Source organism: Acartia tonsa, chromosome 14 (assembly GCF_053477335.1).
Source record: "Acartia tonsa isolate MP-2025a chromosome 14, ASM5347733v1, whole genome shotgun sequence".
NCBI lineage: Eukaryota > Metazoa > Arthropoda > Copepoda > Calanoida > Acartiidae > Acartia > Acartia tonsa.
In genome coordinates, this window is record NC_137273.1 from 31,774,456 (window position 1) to 31,796,720 (window position 22,265).

The window sequence follows — 22,265 nt, forward strand, 5'->3', positions numbered from 1 at the left end:
TATATTAAAATGGAACTACCATGTCGAATATGTTTTGTGGTAGGTATTTGATATAAAAGATTTTTTTTTAAATCAGATAAAATATTTGTTTCAACGGATTTGGCAATAGCATCCTGGGTTTCTCTATTTGAAGGGTTGGGGGGGGTGGTAAATAAAATAGCCTGATACCATCTAAGGACTCCAAGAACAGAATAGCCCAAAACCTCTCCCAGACCTCTGTGAAACTTTCCTCTGTTAGGTCTTACCGGACAAATAAAAATACCTTATTACGTTACTGAACACCTAGGATTATGATCACTTTTTAAAGGGGAATGGTAGGTGGTCCATTTAGATAGTCAAATGATATCTTTGTCAGGGATCTAAAGGGATAACGCAATGGCCGATAAATTGATGTACAATGTACATCCCCTATGATGATACAAAAATCAACCCTTCTGTAGATTACAATTAGTTGATAAATCATTTGGAAAATCGAATTAATGAACCAACCAATCAAAGTTCACTAAAAGCCCCCTAAGTTGTTAAGCCAAAGTAAAAGAAAACATTATTTTAAAACTTTATGGACTAGTGTTATAAACATCCCAACCATGTACTACTCTTCAACTGCAATTCTTAATATTAAAAAATTTACCTACCTAATATTTATCAACTTAATGGATATAAGAATACGTGGATATTGTGACAGGGGAATTTTGTCGTCAATTGAGGTTGCTATATGTTCCTCCATTGCATTGTCAGGGGAGGGGATGGAGTGGTCACATTAGCAAACTGGAAGAAACATTTTATTAGGGTATGTAAGAATTTCTAACAATATCCACATATTTCATATCTATTATCATTCTGTTATTTTATTTAGAAATCAAGAGCAGAAAATTATTCAAGTTTATTTGAGGTAGGTACTTAACTATTAGGTAACATTTTTTGTTTTAAAAACTATTGATCCATCTCAACCCAAGGCTACTTGTATCAAACTAACATCTTTTTACAGGCTGAATAGGATTGTTTTTGTTTGGTATTTTGACTAAGGAGGGAGGGGATATTGTATGAATTATTGGATTATACTGGCACCCAAACTTGTATAAACTCAATCTCTCATTAGTTGGCTTAAGACTTTGGAGACTTTCATTTAATCTTTATTGGTTGATAAAACCTAGCCGTGTTAACGTTTTGACTAATAATCTTAATCTACAGATGGGGTAATTTGTTCATTATCAAATCATTGTGGATGTTAATTTCATTGTTAATATCATCCATAATCAATATCAATTTATCGTTCATTGGCAAGATGGTTGACATTTTTAAAAGGGAAGCTTTTCTATAATTAAGGTCGGTCCGTCCGTACGTCCGTCCGTACGTCCGTAACGGATAGCTTTTTTCGTTAATTTAGGCATGTTAGAATTGTCCTATCGATTTCAAATTTTGCATGGTGATTCCTTTAATAGTTAGGTACGATTTAGAAAGCGTAGAAACTATAATCATCACCAAAATGTCCGTACGTCCATTTTAAACATGTTGATTTTTTTACTTTTTTAACAACAAATTTTTATGTGATCTAATCATCCGATTGATCTGATTTTTGGTATATTGATTCCTGGGACAATAAAGTATAATGTAATAAGCGAAGCAACTCTATAATCAAGTCCTAGCGTTAAACTCTATATTAAATAAATAGTTACATTTACTTAATACAGGTTCCTGAGATGCTACAGAACAAGATGATACTGATGACGACCTGAACAATGGAATGGATAATGATGAAATTGATGTTGTTGAAAATATGATTGAAGATGATATTGATGACTATAACCCTAATGATGGATATGATGGAAATAATCTTGAAGATGACAATAACAAATAGCTTTCTGCAATACAATCAAGTCATCAATATAACAATAGCCACAAATCCAATTATTTTAATAAAGCACTCATCAATCAGACAGTTTGTATTTTCAACTTAAACATTCATAATGATTTTATTGAAGTTTTAAAGTTTTATCAATTTCTTTTATACAAACTTTTATTCAAAGCTTTATTGGCCTTATGTTTTATAAACAAAAGATTAGCAGCAATATTTAAAAGACATTTTATTTATTAAATATTTAGCCCGGAGTGCTCCCCATGTAAAATGTGACATATTGAAATGTGATGATGAATCTTGCAAATTGAAATGTTCACACTCTACACGGGGAGCACAAAGGAACACTAACCTATCTCTTTTAGACCATTGAGCTTACGGTTTTGTATGGCTACAATGATGACACTGAGTACAGCTTCACACTAGGTGAGTCACCAACTAATGTGGTGGCAGCGGTGATTCACAACCAGCACGCCCAGAGGAGTCTTAATCTACAGTCAAAAGTGATCAAGCATAAATATGCCTGGTGGAATAAAGATATCAAAACCAGAACGCTTGCCTAAAGACAATGTTAGTGAGCCTGATCTTCACTCTTGGTGGAATGAACTTTTAAATTATCTCAACCAAGATGATGATTTCCACCTCTTTAAAACTAAAGGCATATACAACACATGGACTGCTGCAGAGATTGATGAGGACAGAATTGCTAAAGTTCATGCTAGTGATGAAAAGGATAAACTAAATACCAGAAGAAGACAATTAAACAACTACCTCACAATCATTGCTGGATGCTGCAGTAAAGACCAGTACATGCTAGTGATCAGACAAGCAACAAGTTTAAACTGGATTTGGAACGAGCTAACTGTCATATATCAACATCAGCATAAAGGCAAAGATTTTCTTGGAATAGTTGACATTCAATATGATCCTGATAAAGACACAGCCATCTCAGTTTACAACAGCTACAGAGCCAAAATAATGGAAAACTTAAAACCAGCTGGAACACACATTGAATGGAAAAATACAACTTTGACAACCCAAGAATCTATTTCCCCAACCTTTGAAGATCACATCCTTCTAACTACATTGCATCTGATTGACAAAAGATTACCTGCCAGGGTGAAAGAGATTTATGGTCCTAGAATTGAAAAAGGAAAATTTCTTATGGATCTTAAAATGGACATTCTTACAAATGTAAGCAAAATGCTTGATGATATGGAAGATGATGATACTGATGTTAACATCAATGCTATTAAACATGGTCAAGACTCCTTCCAACTTGCATACATGAGAAACAATACTAGAGGATCTCAAAGAGGCAGAAACAGATACCAAAGATCTAACAACAGCAGATCACAACAAAATCCAAACACACAATTCTGCCGTCTATGCCATCTTAGCCGTAAGCCTCAATCAGTAACCCTATCTCATGAGATTGGAGATATCTCCTGTCCATCCCTTTCCAACAGAGACAGAGATGGGTTAAAATCCAAGCTGTCCATTAATGCCATTCAAGCTGATGAAAATGCTGATGATGATGATGATGAAATTGATGAGGAAGAAAAAATGAATCAGATTGCTGAACTACATGGATATAATCCAGGTGAGCCTTTAATTTCTAAACCTAATAAAAGTGTGGCCAATACTTCAATACATGTTATTAAACCAGTCCCTTCACAGATCTTCACTGTATATCAAAATGACATACCAATACACATGGATCTTGATTCTGGATGTTGGATCAACTCAGTCAAGCTAAGCTTTGCCCACCAAATGAAATGGAAGATCCACCCAAATGGCCAACTGGCTAAAATTGCAGATGGAAAAACAATCCTAAAATCATCTGGAGAAATTCATGAAACATTCCAAAGAAATAACTGGGTTGTTAAATTTTCTGCTATTGTCCTAGAGAATCTTCATACTGATGTTATAGCAGGAAACAATTTCTTCATGGACAACAATGTGAAACAAGACATACCAAAAAGAAACATAATTGTCCACAACAAATACATTGTCCCAGAAACAAATAGAAATGTAGCCTTGCCAACTCTTCCCATCAATTCAATCATTGAGATATCAGAGCCTGCAGTTATCCTACCACTTCAAGAGATACCAGTTAAAGTCCCCCTTGAAGATGACAAAGTTGTCTTTATTGAACAATCTCCAGGAGCAAATACTAATTGGCCTACACCTCAAATATGTACTGTTAAAGATAACCATATCAACATACTCAACAATACTCAAGAACCAGTCTTTATCAAGAAACACAACATAGCTGTCAGAGAAGTAGTTGAGAAATATGATCTTGAAACCAAACTTGATTACAAAATGAATACAGTCAAAGCAAATGATAACAATGGTCTTGAACATATTGAGGAAATACAAACAAATAAGCAAAGACTAACAAATGATCAACAAAATAGATTGGACCAAATGCTCAACAAACATAATAAAGTCTTCAACCAAGATTTGTCTATGGGATACAACCACAAATCTGGTCCACATTTTTGCAAACTCAAATTTGCAAATCTAGAAAGGCCCAGCTCCAAGAAAGCCATCTGTGTACAGTACAATTCTCAAATGAATGCATTGTTACAAAAAGTCTGTGATGAACTAACAGAGAACAATGTTCTGGGCATTCCTCAGCACGACAATGTTGATGTTCAATATATTATGCCCTGTTTCTTGAGAAAAAAGCAAAAGGCTAAAGATAAAGCTGCCAATGAGCTTACAACCAAAGATGTCAGGTTAGTTGTTAATACTTGTGAACTAAGTAAATACATGAAATCCTTACCAGCAAAAATTAACAAACCACAGGATGTTTATAACAAACTTGCCAAATGGAAATACATTATTAAAACAGACCTCTATCAAGGATTCTTCCAGAACCACATGCATAAAGATGCCCAAAAATGGTGTGCAATACTAACACCTCATGGTGGAATCAGATACTTCAAAAGAGGTATCCAAGGACTCATCAATCAATCTGAAGAACTTGATGAATTACTAGCTAATGTATTCAGACATCTTCTCACAGATGGTAAGCTTGTAAAACAAGCAGATGATTTGTTCATAGGGGGTGAATCAGTTGAAGAAGCTTTGCAAAATTTTCATGAAATGCTTCAAGTGTGTGATGAGAATAACATTAAACTCTCTCCCTCCAAAACCATAATGTTTCCAACATCTGTTGATATTATGAGCTGGATTTGGAATCAAGGTGGTACACTATCCCCTTCTCCTCACAGGAAAAAAGCTCTTGCCAAAATCACAGAAAATGATCTAAAAACAGTTAGAGATATTAGATCATGGGTTGGCTTATACAAAACTTTTATTTACCACACACCTAATCTCACAAAAATAATGGACCCTTTTGACAAACTAGTTGGTGACAAAGATTCCAAAGATATTATTGTTTGGAATGATGATCTGAGAAAACAACTTCAAGAGGCCAAAGATCATGTAGAGAAAATCTCTGATGTCTATCTCCCACACCCAGACAACCAACTTATAATCCTTACTGATGGAGCTAGAACACCACCTGGTGTTGGATTTGTGCTTCAAGCAAAAGATGATAAAGACAAAATTAGAACTGTAAGATACTATTCTGTCAAGCTTAAAGCTCATCATCTTAAATGGTCACCATGTGAGATAGAAGCAGTAGCCTTTGGCACTGCTATAGAAGCATTTTATGACATCATTAAAGAATCATCAAAACCTGTCATAATATGCCCAGATAGCAAACCAGTCTGTGATGCTACAAAAATGCTACAACAAGGTAAATTTAGCCTATCACCAAGAATACAGACCTTTCTAAATAATATGGGCAAAATCAGATGTGAAGTACAGCATATTTCTGGCAAAAGTGGACATAATCAAATGGCAGATTTTCAATCAAGAAATACTGAAGCATGTTTTGCTGAAATTTGCCAACTATGTAACTATGTTAACCAACAGTCTGACACCATCTTGGATCCCAAAATTGGAAATATAGAATATGAAATACCATATTCCAACAGACAAGGATGGAAAAGCATACAACAACAAGACAAAGCTTGTGTTCTTGCCAGAAATGCACTCCTTACAGGACAACTTATTTCAAAGAAATCAGGTAAAGTCAATACTGATGCAAGAAGAATCATCTCTCAAGGTAAAATTGCTAAAGATGACCTTCTTATTGTTCCTAAATCTATAGATTTGTCAACAGAAAAGATAGAAAGAATTATTGTACCATCATCCTACAATCAGGCTCTATTAACACAAATGCACTACAAAAATGACCATCCTACAAAAAGTCAGTTAAAGAGTCTATTTGACAAATACTTCTTTGGATTAGGAATAAATGCTGTACTTGACAGGTTGTATGATGAATGTTCCTTATGTAATTCAATGAAAAAGCTGCCAAAGCAAGATAACTTTCAAACAACAACAAATGCTACTCAACCTGGCACACATTTTGTTGCAGATGTGATGAGAAGGGCAAAACAGAAAATATTGGTAATTAGAGACCAGTTCTCATCCTTCACTCTTGCACAATTTATTGGCAGTGAAAATCATCAAGATCTTGAATCAGGGATTATCAACCTAATAACACCAATCAGAAACAAAGAATCTGTGATCATAAGAACAGATCAAGCAACAGGATTTCAAAAATTGGCAAAAAACAAATCTCTTGAAGAAATTAACATCAAAATTGAACTATCTGAGGATTTCAATAAGAATGGAACAGCAGTTGTTGACAAAGGAATCCAGGAACTGGAGAGAGAAATCACTATTCTTAATCCTAAAGAAACACCAATTGATGACAAAACTCTATCCAAAGCACTTGTCAATCTCAATGACAGATTAAGAAGAAAAGGCAATCTTTCTGCAAAAAACATTCTTTTTTCAAGAGATGAAAAACTAAATGCCAACCTAAATCTTGATGATAAGGAATTAGCTTCTGAGCAGCTGAAAACAAGGCAAGAAGCTAACCAAAGGAAACATAAGGAACTTAATGATGATAATTTTGCTATTGGAGAACCTGTTATGTTAAGAGAAAATCCAAGAAAACACACTGTCAGAGATCAATTTATAGTTACTAATGTGTTTAAGGAAAAAGTTCAAATGCAAAAAATAAATAATCACTTGACAAAAAAAACACAATCTCAGATTAGATCAAAAGTGTATGCAGTCAATAAAAATAAACTTTTCAAACTGAAAAAATTTGAGACCATACCTACCAAACCAAACAAACCTAAACAATCAAGTGAATATAACTATGATCCTGTAAAAAGAGATGATTCATCAGAAGATGATTGGAGTTCAGATGATACTATACAAGAGGATATCATTTCTGTAAATGCTCAAACTACCTCTGAAGACAATGATGAACCCAGCTCTTTTCAAAGTGCAGATTCCTATGACACACCAGAAGAAAACATTGATCAAAACAATAGTAACTATCAAAACAGGGGAGAAAATCTAAAAGAAGTTTGGATAACAGCAAAATCTACCAAACATCATAGAATCTTAAACAATTTAAAGCAAAACTTTGCTGCAACTATGATCCAATGTTGGTATAGAAGAAATTCTCAAAAAAGAATGACTATTAAAAACAGACTAAGAAAAACTACAAAACAACCAGAAGTTTTCAGAGATAACATACATGTCAATGCTACTGCCAACATTGTCTTAAGTACTACTGAGGAGAGAGTCATTGAAACTGATGATGAGGAATCATGTGATTGGGATCACCATGTTTCTTGCATTGACCTAACTGATAATGATGTAAACCTTGGATTTATTGCATCTCCCCTAGATTTAAAATTTAGTTTCTCTGAGCATGATTTGGATAAAGTGTTCAATTTCTCTGATGTGTTTCCCCTACAGTCAACACCAAATGAAGATGTTCCCCAAAAATTAGATATAAATTTCAATGAAACAAATTTCAACCCAAACAAAGTGTATGATTTTTCTAATGTACTACCACTGAATCCTGAACAAAAGAGAGTGAAAAAATCCAAATTCTCCAGGATAAGACATTTTTTAAGTAAAAGATTTGATTCAAGTGGGGGGGGCACTCCATCAAAAGGGCTAGCTAATCTCAAAAGAAAATGGGGAACGTTAAACTCTATATTAAATAAATAGTTACATTTACTTAATACAGGTTCCTGAGATGCTACAGAACAAGATGATACTGATGACGACCTGAACAATGGAATGGATAATGATGAAATTGATGTTGTTGAAAATATGATTGAAGATGATATTGATGACTATAACCCTAATGATGGATATGATGGAAATAATCTTGAAGATGACAATAACAAATAGCTTTCTGCAATACAATCAAGTCATCAATATAACAATAGCCACAAATCCAATTATTTTAATAAAGCACTCATCAATCAGACAGTTTGTATTTTCAACTTAAACATTCATAATGATTTTATTGAAGTTTTAAAGTTTTATCAATTTCTTTTATACAAACTTTTATTCAAAGCTTTATTGGCCTTATGTTTTATAAACAAAAGATTAGCAGCAATATTTAAAAGACATTTTATTTATTAAATATTTAGCCCGGAGTGCTCCCCATGTAAAATGTGACATATTGAAATGTGATGATGAATCTTGCAAATTGAAATGTTCACACTCTACACGGGGAGCACAAAGGAACACTAACCTATCTCTTTTAGACCATTGAGCTTACGGTTTTGTATGGCTACAATGATGACACTGAGTACAGCTTCACACTAGGTGAGTCACCAACTAATGTAGAAATGTAAGTATGTCCATAAACATTATCCTGAATCAAGCAGTTTTTCAACACATTTTACTTACAATTTTGCTTTGACTCTTATACATTTATATCATGATTATTCAGTTCTGACACTATACAAGTGTTAATGTCCGTTTGTCCTACTGTTTCAGTGCTTCGCTTTTATGGATGTTGTCATCCTTGTTTCATTAGTTATTTTGATCAGTGGCTTACGGTAGGGGGGTCTCAACACCCCGTTAATATTGAAATTGGGGAGGCCTGCATCTCCTTTTTTCCCCCCATAATAATTGCACACACCCCTGGTTGATCAATGTGCACGCCACTGATATATTTTATTTTAGGAAGACAACCAACCAAATGTATTGAATAAGAAACTAAATGAATATCTAAATATTAAGTTTACTTACAGGAAAGAAGCTTCAAAACAAGTGAGTTGGTTTTAGTCCATTTTTTTCAACTTTTATGTATGTATATCATATTAACTTAATAGGTTCTATTTATAGTAATCGGTGGCTTTTCTTCATATCTTATGCTTGAACCATAAACATCAAATGTCTTGGAAAAAATTTAATTTTATTGCTTGTTTAAAATAAGGTTTAGGTAAGTTAGGTGGGGTTAGAAGAGGCTAGAATTGTTTTCTTTTCAGATTAAAATTAAGGGAGGGGGGACTTGGGTGGTCCATTTATATGTTTTAGTGATAGCAATGAAATTTCTATTATTAATTTATTGTCTACTTTTAGATATGTAGAATATGTACAGAATTATTACAAATCTTTGTCGATGTAATAAGGATCTTAAGGTAGGTGATTTTTTCATAACATTAAATTGCTTATAAAAATACTAGTGGCTGCGCACCATGTATTTAAGGGCTCCATGTTCGAAGAGAAGAGAAAACACAAAAAATAGCCTGAAATCAGACCAAGAAAGAAATCAAAAATAAAATTCCTTAAAACCACATTAGGACCTAAGTGAAGCTTGCATAAAAAGGAGAACTCAATTGGTTTAATAGTAATTGAAATCTTAAACTGCATACAAAAAAAAAATTTTACTTTATACCTACCTATAATAGGTTATTTTTTTTCCCTTTAAAAAGTTTTTGAGAGATTTACCTACATTTTTATGTTTTTCAGAAATATCGAGGAAAATTTTGATTCTGGGGCTGAGAAAACAGATAATCAAATATTGCATGAACTTGTTACTTACAAGCTTATAAGAGATAAATTAATTTTGGCCAATAAAAGGTAGGAATTTTTAAAGTTTTAGTGTTTAGATGATCAGATTTGTATTAAGATATTATCAAATAGAAATGAAACCTTTTATACCTATAACATAATGTGTATGGAGACTCGAAAGGGAGGGGACAATGGGCTGTTTATTACAATTGTCCCCAAAGTTTTATGATAACGTTGTTTGTTAGTTAGATTAGAATTTTGATTGGTTGGTTCATTAAATTTAGGTCCAAATGGTTCTATTACTAATTATAATCTACAGAAGGGTTAAATTTGTCTATATCATTTGGGATGAACATCAATTTATCGGTAATTGTCTTATCCCTTTAGATTCCTGTATTGTTTTCATACAGGCCATATATAAAAATTAAAGTAGGTAGAAAAAAGATATAAAATCATATTATCCATGTTTCAGTAATAAAGAACAAGTATCATTACAATCCAAAGAAGACAGCAAAGTAGATAAGAAAGAAGAGTATCCTTGGCGCAGGGGTGGTAATGGAGGAAATAATAGGATATCTGCTAAAAGGAATGGCTTATTTCATTGTAAAATAAATCTATGACTATGTAAGATCTCTATAACTACTGAACCTAGGATTGATTTCCCAATTTTAGGGAAGTTTCACATATAACCCGGTATGGTTTTAGTCTATTTCATTTTAAAATTAAAGTCTTGGTATAGTTTGGGCTTTTTTTCTTCTCCCCCCCCCCCCCCCCCCCTCTTAGTATGAATATACACCACTTTAATGTTAGAAGTGCAGTCGCTAGTTACTTTAATTCCCCACAACCCTCTTCCCCTTTTCCTCCCATTCTTACCCATCCCTCTTCGGTTGCATGAAAATAATCAAGATATACCCCTACCTTTCTTCCAAAGGTTTCGTGATTTTTTGTAGAATTGATTGTTGTTGTTGTTGTAGTAGCCCTGATTCTCTGAAGTTAGGATTCAGATGCACACGGAGATTGGTTGTGAGAATCCTTTGGCCAATCGCTAGATTGGTAAGCTTCGCGCACAGCTGTATGTATTGAATGGTACATTTCAAGCTGACCCGCAATTCTCGTGGAAGCTACTCAATTATTATATCACCCTGGCCTAATTGAGTATGGCAGGTGTTCCATTTTAAGCCACCGTAATGAATGGCACTCTCATAGGAATGAAGAGCATGGATGAGAGAAAGCATGATTTAATTTGCTTGATTTGTAGGGTCCTAACTTCCTACAGATCTCCCTCCTTACAACCTAGAGGCATCACAGAGAAGGTTGCGTGATAGTATTTATGACAAATTGCGAATTAATTTGTCATTCAAACTTGAATTGATTGTTAGAATAGCTAGGCCTGGACAGGATAGGTATTTTATAATGTTTCCTTTATTTTTCAATAAATGAGCAAAAATATAACAGAAAACGGGACTCGAACCCTGGTGATATGTCCTCCAGCTCCAATACAATGTCTAAAGCAGCAACCCAGCCACGTGTTGCCAACAGAAACCTTGTTCCCAAATTGAGTTCTAAGAATGTGGAGCTCATCCCCATACAGAATACTCAGAATGGAAAGTAAGAATTTTGCAGGGATCTCAGGGGATAAGACAATGGGCGATACATTGATGTACACCCCCATCTATGTTAAACATAATAACACCTTCCGTTGGTAAGATTTCTGGTGAAACAGATAGAACACTGGTATTAATAAATCAAGGTTTGATAGTCAACAAAGTGAAATTATATGTTTAGGAATAAACAATTTGTACCAGTACAAATAACAGTTCAATCTACCCCTCCCTCCATAACAGTAATTAAACTAAAAAGAATAGGTATTTGTTTTATTGCAGGACTAATGTTGTCCACGTGGGTAACCAGATCATGATTCCAGTATCTGTTAAAACTACCTGTAAACACTGTGGAGAAACTATAGGAATCAAGTTTAGACAATGTTATTGTAATTATTTTCAACAAGGATTACAACGTCTTGATGTAATGAAAAACAATTCAACCTCCCTACCTTGATAAAATACCCCATGAGTCCTCGATATGTAGGTTGCCGCTAGTCCTTGTACAAGAGTAATAGGATGTTGGTCTGTGTTTATGTGTATCGAAAGATCTTTTTAACTCTTAAGCCGATATGGTATTTCTTTACAATAAAGCTCCTTACAGGTCCAGGGAAGGGTTTTAAATAATATTAGGGAGGGTACCTCCACCCTCCATAAATCGCCTCTAGAATCACTCCCCTAAAAAAAGGAAAATGTAGGGTACACTCCTCTCCCCCCCCCCTTTCCTTAAGAACCATTTAATGGCCTCAAGTGGGGTCGCCGCTAATAGAGTAATATAGGTAATAAACTATTTTGTTGTAAAACTTGATTTTGAATAGTTGCAGCAAGTATGAATGAATACAAACAGCACAACTGCAGGGCTACCTTTGAAAAAAGATCCTTAGGTAAATTCATTGTTAGTAAGATGTTATAGAATATTATTGAATAAGAAGGGGGGGGGGGGGAGTTTGTACAGTTATAGGAAATGAAAATTCAGTATTAAATTTTGGACTGGCCGTTTGGGCTTGTTTTTATAGATATCAACCTAATTCTTTTTGTAAACTCTCTTATATGATTGGATCTACCTGTAAAACTTTGAAAATTTGATTTTGGGACTTTCCTTCTAGGGGCTAGTGGGGCAAAAGACCCCCCCAAACACTAAAATTTTAAGTTAAGAGTTTATTTTTTAAGATATCGAGCTGATTTTTTAAATGGAAGCTTTTATTGCATAAATGAGTTGATTAGCCATCCCTTATTTCATTTTTGCACTTTACTTCTAGGGGCTTGTAAGCTCAAAACTTATAAATTTTGTAGATCTTATCATATAAGAGAGTTTACAAAAATAATTAGGTTGATAACTATAAAACAGGCCCAACGGCCAGGGCAAAATTTGATGCTGAATTTTCATTTCCTATAACTGTACAAACTTCCCTCCCCCCCCCCCTTAATCAAGGGGCATAGCAAAGTTATTGGTTAACCTGTCTTTGGGGACAAGAGTAATATTTAGACCAGTGTATCCTCCCTCCTTGGATTTTCTACCTTTTAATTTAAAAATTTACAATTTACTTTTCCCTGTCTCCTCAAGGGGAGGGGGGGGGGGGGTAATGCAACCATCTCGTAATCAGTGATTAAATGGCACTTAGAATTCGAATTTTGATCTGAAATTTTTCATGAGTAATCCATGGTAGGTCTTTTTTCCCTGAATCGAACAAAAAGTTGAAAAAGTAACGGCTGGCGGCTCAGCCGTTTAACCGGTTTATGCCTATTTTCAGGGCAAATTCATCATTAATTATGTAGGAATCAACTTTTTAAAACATATTTTTGGTTTAATTAATGTAAAATAATAACAATAACCATTTTTTAAATTTCTTGTACCAACAGCTACCGGCTAGAACCGTTTGATAAAGTTTTTGAGCGACAAAAAGTATTATGTGGAGATAGGTTTCGTAACTAATTTGCTCTTAAGATAGCCCATAAATGGCAAAACGGCTGAGCTGCCAGCTGTTAGCCGTTATTTTTCCAACTTTTTGTACGATTAAGGGAAAATAGACCTACCAAGGATTATTCATGCAAAATTTCAGATCAAAATTCGAATTCTAAGTGCAATTTAATCATTGATTACGAGATGGTTGCATTAACCCCCCCCCCCCCTTATATTGTTGATCCTTTTATTTTAGAGTGCAAGATCAACAATTGCGGAAGAAAATTCTTTGGAAGTCATTCATTAAAATTTCATCAAAAGATTTCACATTATAATAAGTCAATAACTCAGGTTTTTGTTTATACAATACAGCAAAAAAACAATTTTAAGATTAAAACAGGTTTTGTTAGCCCCGTGATGCCGAAATACGGGCAAAAAAACTGGTTTAATCTTATGATGTTACATTTTTATATTCATAGAATACTGGAAATAATACGATGCTATACATAATTTTCAGTATTCAATTTTTCTGGAAAAAGATTTCTATGTTTTCTAAGATCTTTATAACGGCTCACCTAATAAGGTTTGATGCCTACTAGTTCGAAAGTGCAGACATAACAGTGTTATAGATTAGCTCTGCTATTAAAATAAGGATGACAACATTCTTTAAAAAAAAGCTTGCAAACGCTTGAATAAACGAACTTTAACACTTATAACACAATGTCAGAACTGAAAATGCAGAATATAAATGTGTAAGTCTAAACAAAATTGTAAGTAAATTTGTTGCAAAAGTGCTTATGTACAGGAGACTGTTTAAAGATATGCTTAAATTTATAGGACATGATTATTGATTATAGAAATGATTCTCTTATAACAATGATAGTGTTCATTAATATCCGAGGAATAAGTATTCTAAAACTCAGATAAATACGATAATTATGTCATAATCATTTAAACAATTGTACGTACGGACACTCTAAAAACAATTATAGAGTTGCTACACTTTCTGAATCGTACCTAATTATTACAGGAATCACCATGGAAAGTTTAAAGTATCTAAAACAATTCTAACATGTTTAAATTAGCAATAAGAGCTATCCGTTACGGACGGACCTACCCTAATTATATAAAAGCTTCAAATAAGATGCTTCAAATTCTGGGGCAATTCATTTATTATTATATTTTTTGCTGTATTGGAATAACTTTGAAGTCCCTGGAGGCCTCATCCACCAAAGATGTTTTATCATTAGCTATGCAAGGAACTGGTTTAAATTTTTAAATAATCATGGAATACAGGGACATGTGAATAGAAGAAAATAAAGGTCTCTCTTGAAGATTTTATATTTTGACAGTCATTATAAGGTATTCAAGAGATGATAAATTACTCTACTACTCTTAATTTTATTAAACAGAATTTCCCCTCTTTCTATTGATAAACATATTGGTTGAAAAGTTTGGACACTGTTGTTTCTAACCTATCAATCAATTAAGATTGAATAAAAGTCCCCAAAGTTTTCAAGCTAATAAAGGAGAGAACATGTTTATAAATCTTTTGGTGCTAGAGTAGTTTACGGTTTACATTTGATTTTTCTCTCCTTGTATCCTTGTTTATTACAACTTAGCAGAGTTTCGGATCCGGATCCGCAAGGATCCGCATATATTTTTAAGTCCAAGGATCCGGATCCGTAAAAAAAGGCGGATCCGGATCCTTGGACTCAAAAAAATGCGGGAAAAATGGAAAAATCTACCTAAATTTATATAAAATCTCAGACATTCTCTTGATGAGAGCCAATCTTTAAGGTTTAGGTTCAGACTTGAAAATTAAAAGTATTTTTGACTTCGAATTAAAGAATAATTTTTTTTTGAAAAATTTGGTGATTTTATTTTTATTGTCAAGGATCCGGATCCGTATCCGCACTGACCAAATTTTGAGGATCCGGATCCGCATACAATCAATGCGGATCCGAAACTCTGCAACTTAGGGTAATTTTGTGTATCATTATTAGGGACGTACATTAAGTACTTAACGTACATCAATATATCAGCCAATTTTTTATCCCTTTAGATCCCTGCAGAAAACTGCTATACTCTAATAATATATTATTTTTATACCAGCTGCTCGATAAACAGGTTCTGTTTGTTTAGATGCATAACTTTGTTAAAGTATTTTATTTGTGATATTTGTATGAAGGATAACCTAACCTGGAAAGCCTATAGAGGACGGGATACATGAACCAAATCTTGTTTATGCAGCTAAGCGTCCTATACACAACCAACCCTTTGATTGCATAACCTTTGTCTTTAAGTCCTATCAATGCATCGTAGGGATTGTGCCTTTTTTGGGCAAAGGCATTCATCCTACTTTAATTTTTAGCAATACTTTAGTTGCTGGTCATGTGTATACTATACAGCAACGCCAAATAAAATGCAAGGAATCTAGGCAACTCGTCATAGTTCAAGTTGTGATTCCACTACATCATAATAAAAAAATTGAAAAAATTCCTTTATACATGAATGTAAAAAGATGTGACTAATAAAGACTTTTTTGTGCCCTGTTTGTAAAGATTTTAAACAGTTACGATAAAAAAAAGACATAAACAATGATGAACCAATAAAAAGTCCTCCAAAAACATCATCCAGTTTGTCTCTATTCAACCAACAGTCAATACAAGGTAATTTAAAAAAAAAACTTATATCAAATTTATTTTTAAATGACAAAAACTACTCTATAATCCACTTTTTTCTGTCAGCAGCGAAACTACTTGATAATTAAATTTATATTGGCTGAATGTACAGCTTATAAGGATAATTTGAAATAAACAGGATTTGCTTGAAATAGACGGCTTATTTTTCCTTGGCCTCTAGTGGCACGTAACATTTTTTTCAATCTATGTTAAGATCAGCTGTTTTGTTTTTTAAAAATATTTTTTCGGCCGCTAGATTGGGTTAGTTACAGATTTTTTTGCGATTTCTCTTCTAAGGTCGGTGGTACCTTCCTCTCTAATAGCTATAAACCTTCCCATGACCTAAGAATCGAAGCTACACTGTAAAGGAGAATCATATCGGTTAGGGGGTTATCGAGATCCTTAAGTATACAAGACATAGAGAGATCCTGTAACTTTATTATAAGGATTGAATACATACTCTACAACTCACTATGTCTGTCTGTCTGTTTGATATGTCGTTTTGAGATGTATTATGAATATAAGCAAAACTAATCAAAAACTATTTAGAAGCAGACGAATTTAAACTGGTGTCTCCGGCCACTCAAACTCCTACTACAACCACTGGATATAAGGTACAGTCAGGGATATTGAGGGATAAGACAATGGTCGCTACATTGATGTACAATGTACATTCCATTTCCCAATGATGATAAACAATATTACCTCTCTGTAGATTAATGCTATTGATTGAAAAGGTTGAATGCTGATAGCTTTGAATTAAGATTTGATTAAAAGTACCCAAAGTTTTCAAGCCAACGATTTAAGGGGTTCAAATTTAATTTACATTCTAACATCCCCTCCCTCCATTGTTTAATGCATAGGGGTTGCTTAAAAAATATCAGCTGGTTGTTGGGTTCGAATCTCTGCTCAAACCGAGCATGATAGGGAGACACAGAATTTCATTATAATAAAATTATTACATATATTATTATCAGATAAAGTTCTTGAAATCTTATTACCTTATTCCAAAAATATGCTGAATTAATATTTCACTCCGTTTCTTTTACTTCCTTTTTTCTTTTTCACTTTTCTTTTTTATTCTCTATTTCTTACAGATATAGGATTATATCTATATGTCCTTAAGCTTTGCTTTTTCTAAATAATTTTGCTACTCTAGAATGTAATCGTCCTCGTTTATAATTCAGATTATTGCTAGCATGGAACCAATGGTGGAGTCAATCAGTATTAATACAAATGCTAGAAATGAATCTCATACAAATTCTCTGAATTCTGAAAGTTTAAATCTACCCACGGCTCATAGGTATTTCTTTAGTTTACCGTTATTTAAAGCATATATGTATCTTTTTTTCATATATGAAGATTCCTGTGATAATAAGAAATAAAAATACCTACCTATAGATTTATATTTTAAATTTTTGAATTTTTTTTTAAATGATAAACTTTCCCGTTCAATATTCGGCATTTGAAGAGAAAAACAAATGGAGAAGGATAGCCTAAAACCTTCCCTGGACAAATAAAAAACTTTCATTTACTATAAAAAAATTAAGATCATTGTTCGTTGTTTCAATTTTATGATAAGTTAAGCTTTGCTTTTATATCAATTTGGTTTTCATATTCAGGTCTAGTGCAAATATTCTTCGAAAATCTGGAAGGAGCCAACATTCGAAACCAGTACTTGTGAGTACAGCGAGCCTAAGTACATACAGTATATGCGCACCAACACCAACTAGTACGTACAGTACATCATGTGCACCACCTGTTTCTAGTCAAAACAGTAATATAGGTAATTGTTAATTTTTATGTACGAAAAACATTCGAAACCAGTACTTGTGAGTACAGCTAGCCTAAGTACATACATTACATGTGTACCAACACCAACTAGTACGTACAGTACATGTGCAGCACCTGTTTCTAGTCAAAACAGTAATATAGGTAATTATCAATTTTTAGGAAGCAAAGAAAATCTACAAGTCTTATGATTCATAAATTTGCTTGTTTTAATTTGATGTAAATATTTAGGTTCTAATCACATTAGTAGGTACTAGTTGCACTAAGGTCATTGAAGGATTTTATCTAATAATATATTTGTTATCATCAAAAGTGTTTGTTGTTTTAATTTAACTATATTATATATTAAATAAACATTGTCTTTAAAGTTTCAGTAAATCAAAAATGTTTAATTCAAAATAGTCAAAGCTATGAATGCAATGTTTAATAGCATAAAACACAAGAGAAAAGTAAATAAGGGTATTTGATATAAAGTTGCACTTTATGGTAATCATGTTTTATCCATTTTCAAGTTCAAAAACTAGAACTTAAGTAAAAGATATTATATTATAATATACAAAAAATCATAAAATTACAATCAGTGGTTGAAACGTTTGGAAACTCAACTTATTGAACCAACCAATCAAAATTTAATAAAAGTCACCAAGGTTGTTAAGCCAACGAATATGAAAAGTTGTAATAGGACTTTGGGGACTAGAATAATTAACAGCCCGATGTCCAATATTGTTGAAAAGTACCTAAATCAACTATTTTTTCTTCTAGGCCAATTATTGGTGTCCTGTAGAAACAATCTTGGTACTGCCTTAACAAACAGTATTGTTAAACTTTCTAATCATCAACAGGTTTGATTAATTTGAACAATTTTGAACCATAAATTTTGAATAAAAAGTATACCTAACAAAATAAGAATATGCTTTTACATATATTTACTGACTATTTCTTACAATTTATGATGGTTTACACAAATGGATTTATTATTACTTGGATATTGCAACATAATATTTTTCCATTTTAGGGCAATTCATCTGAAATTGGAATTCAAGAGGCTAAGAATGAATCGTCTCTAACTAATGTCATAAACAGCGACACAATTGGTCATCATGATACTGAGGCAGACTTTAGTGACATCAACTTTGATTCCTCACCATTAAAATCCAGCTCTGCAGACATGATTGTATCTACAGTCACTTTAGATGCAGCTGGCCACCATTTTATGGCCACAACAACAACAAACAGTATAAATCAGCTGATACAAAATGCGGGAAATGCTTTAGTAGAAAATCCACCAAGTCTAATTGTTCAAAATAATGCGGGAACGAATATGCTTGCATCTGAAAATCAGCTGATGGCTATCACAAGAGGAGGAGGTGCTGGTGAGTTTCATGGGTTAGTAAGCGAGGGGAGTGTTGTGCAGGGTTTTATTCAACAAGGAGGACAAAATGCAGTGGTTACCCAAGAACATCTAATTTCTTTGAAAACAGAAGAAAATCAAGAAGGTAGACCACGTATGAAAAAGGGTACATTTTTTCGCGTATTTCCCTTAAAGTTGTGTGTAACAAACTAGTCAAATGCTCTTTTTAAATCAAACTGTTCTTAATTATGATCAAACTTATATTGAGGATTTGGTCAAAATTAAGAACAGTTTGACTTAATAAGAGCATTTGACTAACAGTTACACAGAACTTTACAGAAAATAGGCGAAAAATAACCCACTTTTTTCCTATATGAATTGGTTTATTTAAAGAAAATCAAACATGCATTTACCTAAGTTATAAAGTTACGTAATAAATAGATTTTTAAATGAAAAATTAATTGCAGATTTAAGAATGTTGCATAATATATTAATTTTGCTTCGTAATTTTTCTTTTCACAGAAAGCTATTCATACCTTGATTACGAGAATTCTATGATAATTAACCCTCCCTTTTTTTAGATGATTCATTACCAGCTGATAAAGAAAGTTCTTTGTTGTATAATTATACCCTAAAAGAAAAAGAATATCCATATAAGTGTACCTATGATGGCTGTGACAAAAAATATATTAGGAAAGTAATACTTTAACAACAGATCTCTAGTATAGATGTATATACAATTAACGACCTCCCCCACTTTTCCAATGACCTTTCTCGTCTGCAAGCAAATTGTGTTCTGCCACTTGGCTGTGTTAATATTCTCCACATTATTGGTTGATTTTCAAAGACCCAATTGTGAGTCGGCACAAGGTCATTGGGATTTGGTGATACAGTTATTTAACTCCCTCCCCCTCTAGTGTTTTACCCTAATACTTTTAATAATCCTATTGAATTTTGGACCAATGTAGTAGCGGCTCCGCCCTTAGCGTCTATTGATTGGTTATCTTCAAGTTCAAATAAGATACCTAAATAAAAACCTGCATGGAGAACTTAATCGGATCAACTGTTAACAAGATTTCTAGTCGTTCTATGCAGGATATCTATCAGACAAAGCAGTACGATGTTTGTCTGTCTAAAAAATTGGCGCATTTTGAAGTTGGTGTGTCTCTAGTAACACGTTTGGTCAGTAATTCTTTTTCATTTCAAAAAGTCATATGTTTTTATTAAAATTAATAATAATATAGTTTATTTTGATGATATCTAATGGATATATTTTTAAAAAACACACCCTAATAAAATTTGGATAAAGTATTGCTTAATAACAGACGAGTTCAATATGAAGAGCATACTCGCATGCATACAGGTATGATTATGAATTTTTTCAGATATTTAATGGCTTTGCTATTTTTACTAAATGTAGGTATCATAAATGTTTTCTTTTGTGGCTAAGCATTTCATGATCTGAATTCACAATTTGTTTAACAATTTGTGATAGAACCTGATTTTTTGTTCAGAAGCTTATTTAGTATATTAACAAAAAAGCATGTTTAACATTTTTCCCTTATAGATTATTTTTTTAAGAGGGTCATTTTTTCGCGTATGTTCCGTAAAGTTCAGTGTAACTTTTTTTGTCGAACGACCTTATAAGAGCATTTGACTAAAAGGTTACACCATTAGAGTAAAACACTAGAGGGAGAAAGGGTTAAATAACTGTATCTCCCCATCGCAACCGTCTTGTGATCTTCCTATTGGGTCATTGAAATTCAATTAATGGTGTCGCTTATATTAACACAGCCAAATAGCAGAAAATAATTTAGAAGCAGACCAAAGAGGTCTTTGAAAAATGGTAGTTGTTTGTATATACATTTAACTTTATGGAAATTACACGCAAAATGACCCCTTATATCAATGTTTTCAGGTGAGAGGCCATACTCATGTCCTGCCTGCGATAAAAAGTTTGCAAGAATTATGAATCTGAAGAAACACACGCTATTAAAGGCCTGTCAGAACTTGAAGTCAAACTAACAATAATAGTTATTTATCGTGTATTTTTGTAATATTGATAATGCTGGAATGGATATTTCAAATATTCTGGCAATTTTTTATCACAAGGCGCGGCATTTCTCTCCCCTACGTGGATGCGAAGGTAGAAATTAAAAATTTTGCCATTCGATCTTTATCTTGACAGAATAAAATGAAAACCTATTCCAGAATGTGCCAAAATGCGATGCATGATTTTGTCGTATTTTAAGCGAAAATCTATTCTATTGCAGTTGTTTTTTAATAAATTGATTTAAAATAAACCTAACATGATCAAATGTAACTTTATTATAATAAAATTTATATTTTCAGATTACTAATAGAATGTTTCAGAAGGGAAATGTAATGGTTTATATATAAAAAATTCAAAACAGTACACGAGTATGTTTTCTAGTTCATTAAACCTTTTAAAGGGGGGGGGGGGCGAAAGTGACACTTTTTGAAACCAAAACTAAAAGTCAAAGGAACTCAACTAAAAAAAGAGTTACAGGTCTGACATTTTGCATGGCAGTTGCTTTATAGGGGTACAATATGGAACTGTGAAGAAACGGCGGCGCAACCGCCGAAAACCGAGAAAAGGCAAAAAAAAATTCGGCGGGAAACGGCGGTTTTCGGCGGTTGCGCCGCCGTTTCTTCTCAGTTCCATATTGTACCCCTATAAAGCAACTGCCATGCAAAATCTCAGACCTGTAACCCTTTTTTTAGTTCAGTTCCTTTGTTGACTCTTAGTTTTGGTTTCAAAAAGTGTCACTTTCGCCCCCCCCCCCCCCCTTTATTAACTTACTCTTTTTATATATTATCCCGATCGATTTCATACCATTCACTTGTATTCCTGTAGCAATTAAGTATAATCTGGAAAAATGTACTAACAACTTTATAATCAACATCACTAAACTTAAAAGTTCAAAAGTTCATTTTAAGCATGTAGTTTTTTTTTAACATTTCACTGCTTTGATTTGTTCAGCCTGACTTTATGTGATGTGATAGGTACTTGTTCTAGATAATAAACATTTTATTTAAATTCTCAAGGGGGGGAGGGGTGCAATGATTTCTGTTTACAGACGGAGGAAGAAATGAATCTTGTTGTTCATAATAATGATAATTATAATGTAGA

The 22,265-nt window shown here is 33.3% G+C and overlaps 2 protein-coding genes across 2 annotated transcripts; both read left to right on the top strand.

The window, feature by feature from the left end:
• The first annotated feature begins 3 nt into the window (after positions 1-3).
• Positions 4-21,464, top strand: LOC145306191 (uncharacterized). The gene is made up of 20 exons (XM_080148197.1): positions 4-39; positions 857-892; positions 8,954-9,040; positions 9,353-9,411; positions 9,743-9,853; positions 10,257-10,368; positions 11,238-11,392; positions 11,668-11,746; positions 12,200-12,269; positions 13,542-13,636; positions 14,496-14,541; positions 15,874-15,957; positions 16,519-16,583; positions 17,157-17,272; positions 17,592-17,755; positions 18,523-18,602; positions 18,776-19,256; positions 19,693-19,802; positions 20,435-20,474; positions 21,030-21,464. The coding sequence occupies exons 1-20, from the start codon at positions 10-12 to the stop codon at positions 21,134-21,136; spliced, it is 2,127 nt and encodes a 708-aa protein (XP_080004323.1). The 5' UTR covers positions 4-9; the 3' UTR covers positions 21,137-21,464.
• On the top strand, positions 1,664-8,597 carry LOC145305218 (uncharacterized). Its single transcript, XM_080146807.1, has 2 exons — positions 1,664-3,458; positions 8,001-8,597. Exons 1-2 carry the CDS (start codon positions 2,375-2,377, stop codon positions 8,006-8,008), a joined length of 1,092 nt encoding a protein of 363 aa, XP_080002933.1. The 5' UTR covers positions 1,664-2,374; the 3' UTR covers positions 8,009-8,597.
• Positions 21,465-22,265: the final 801 nt, after the last annotated feature.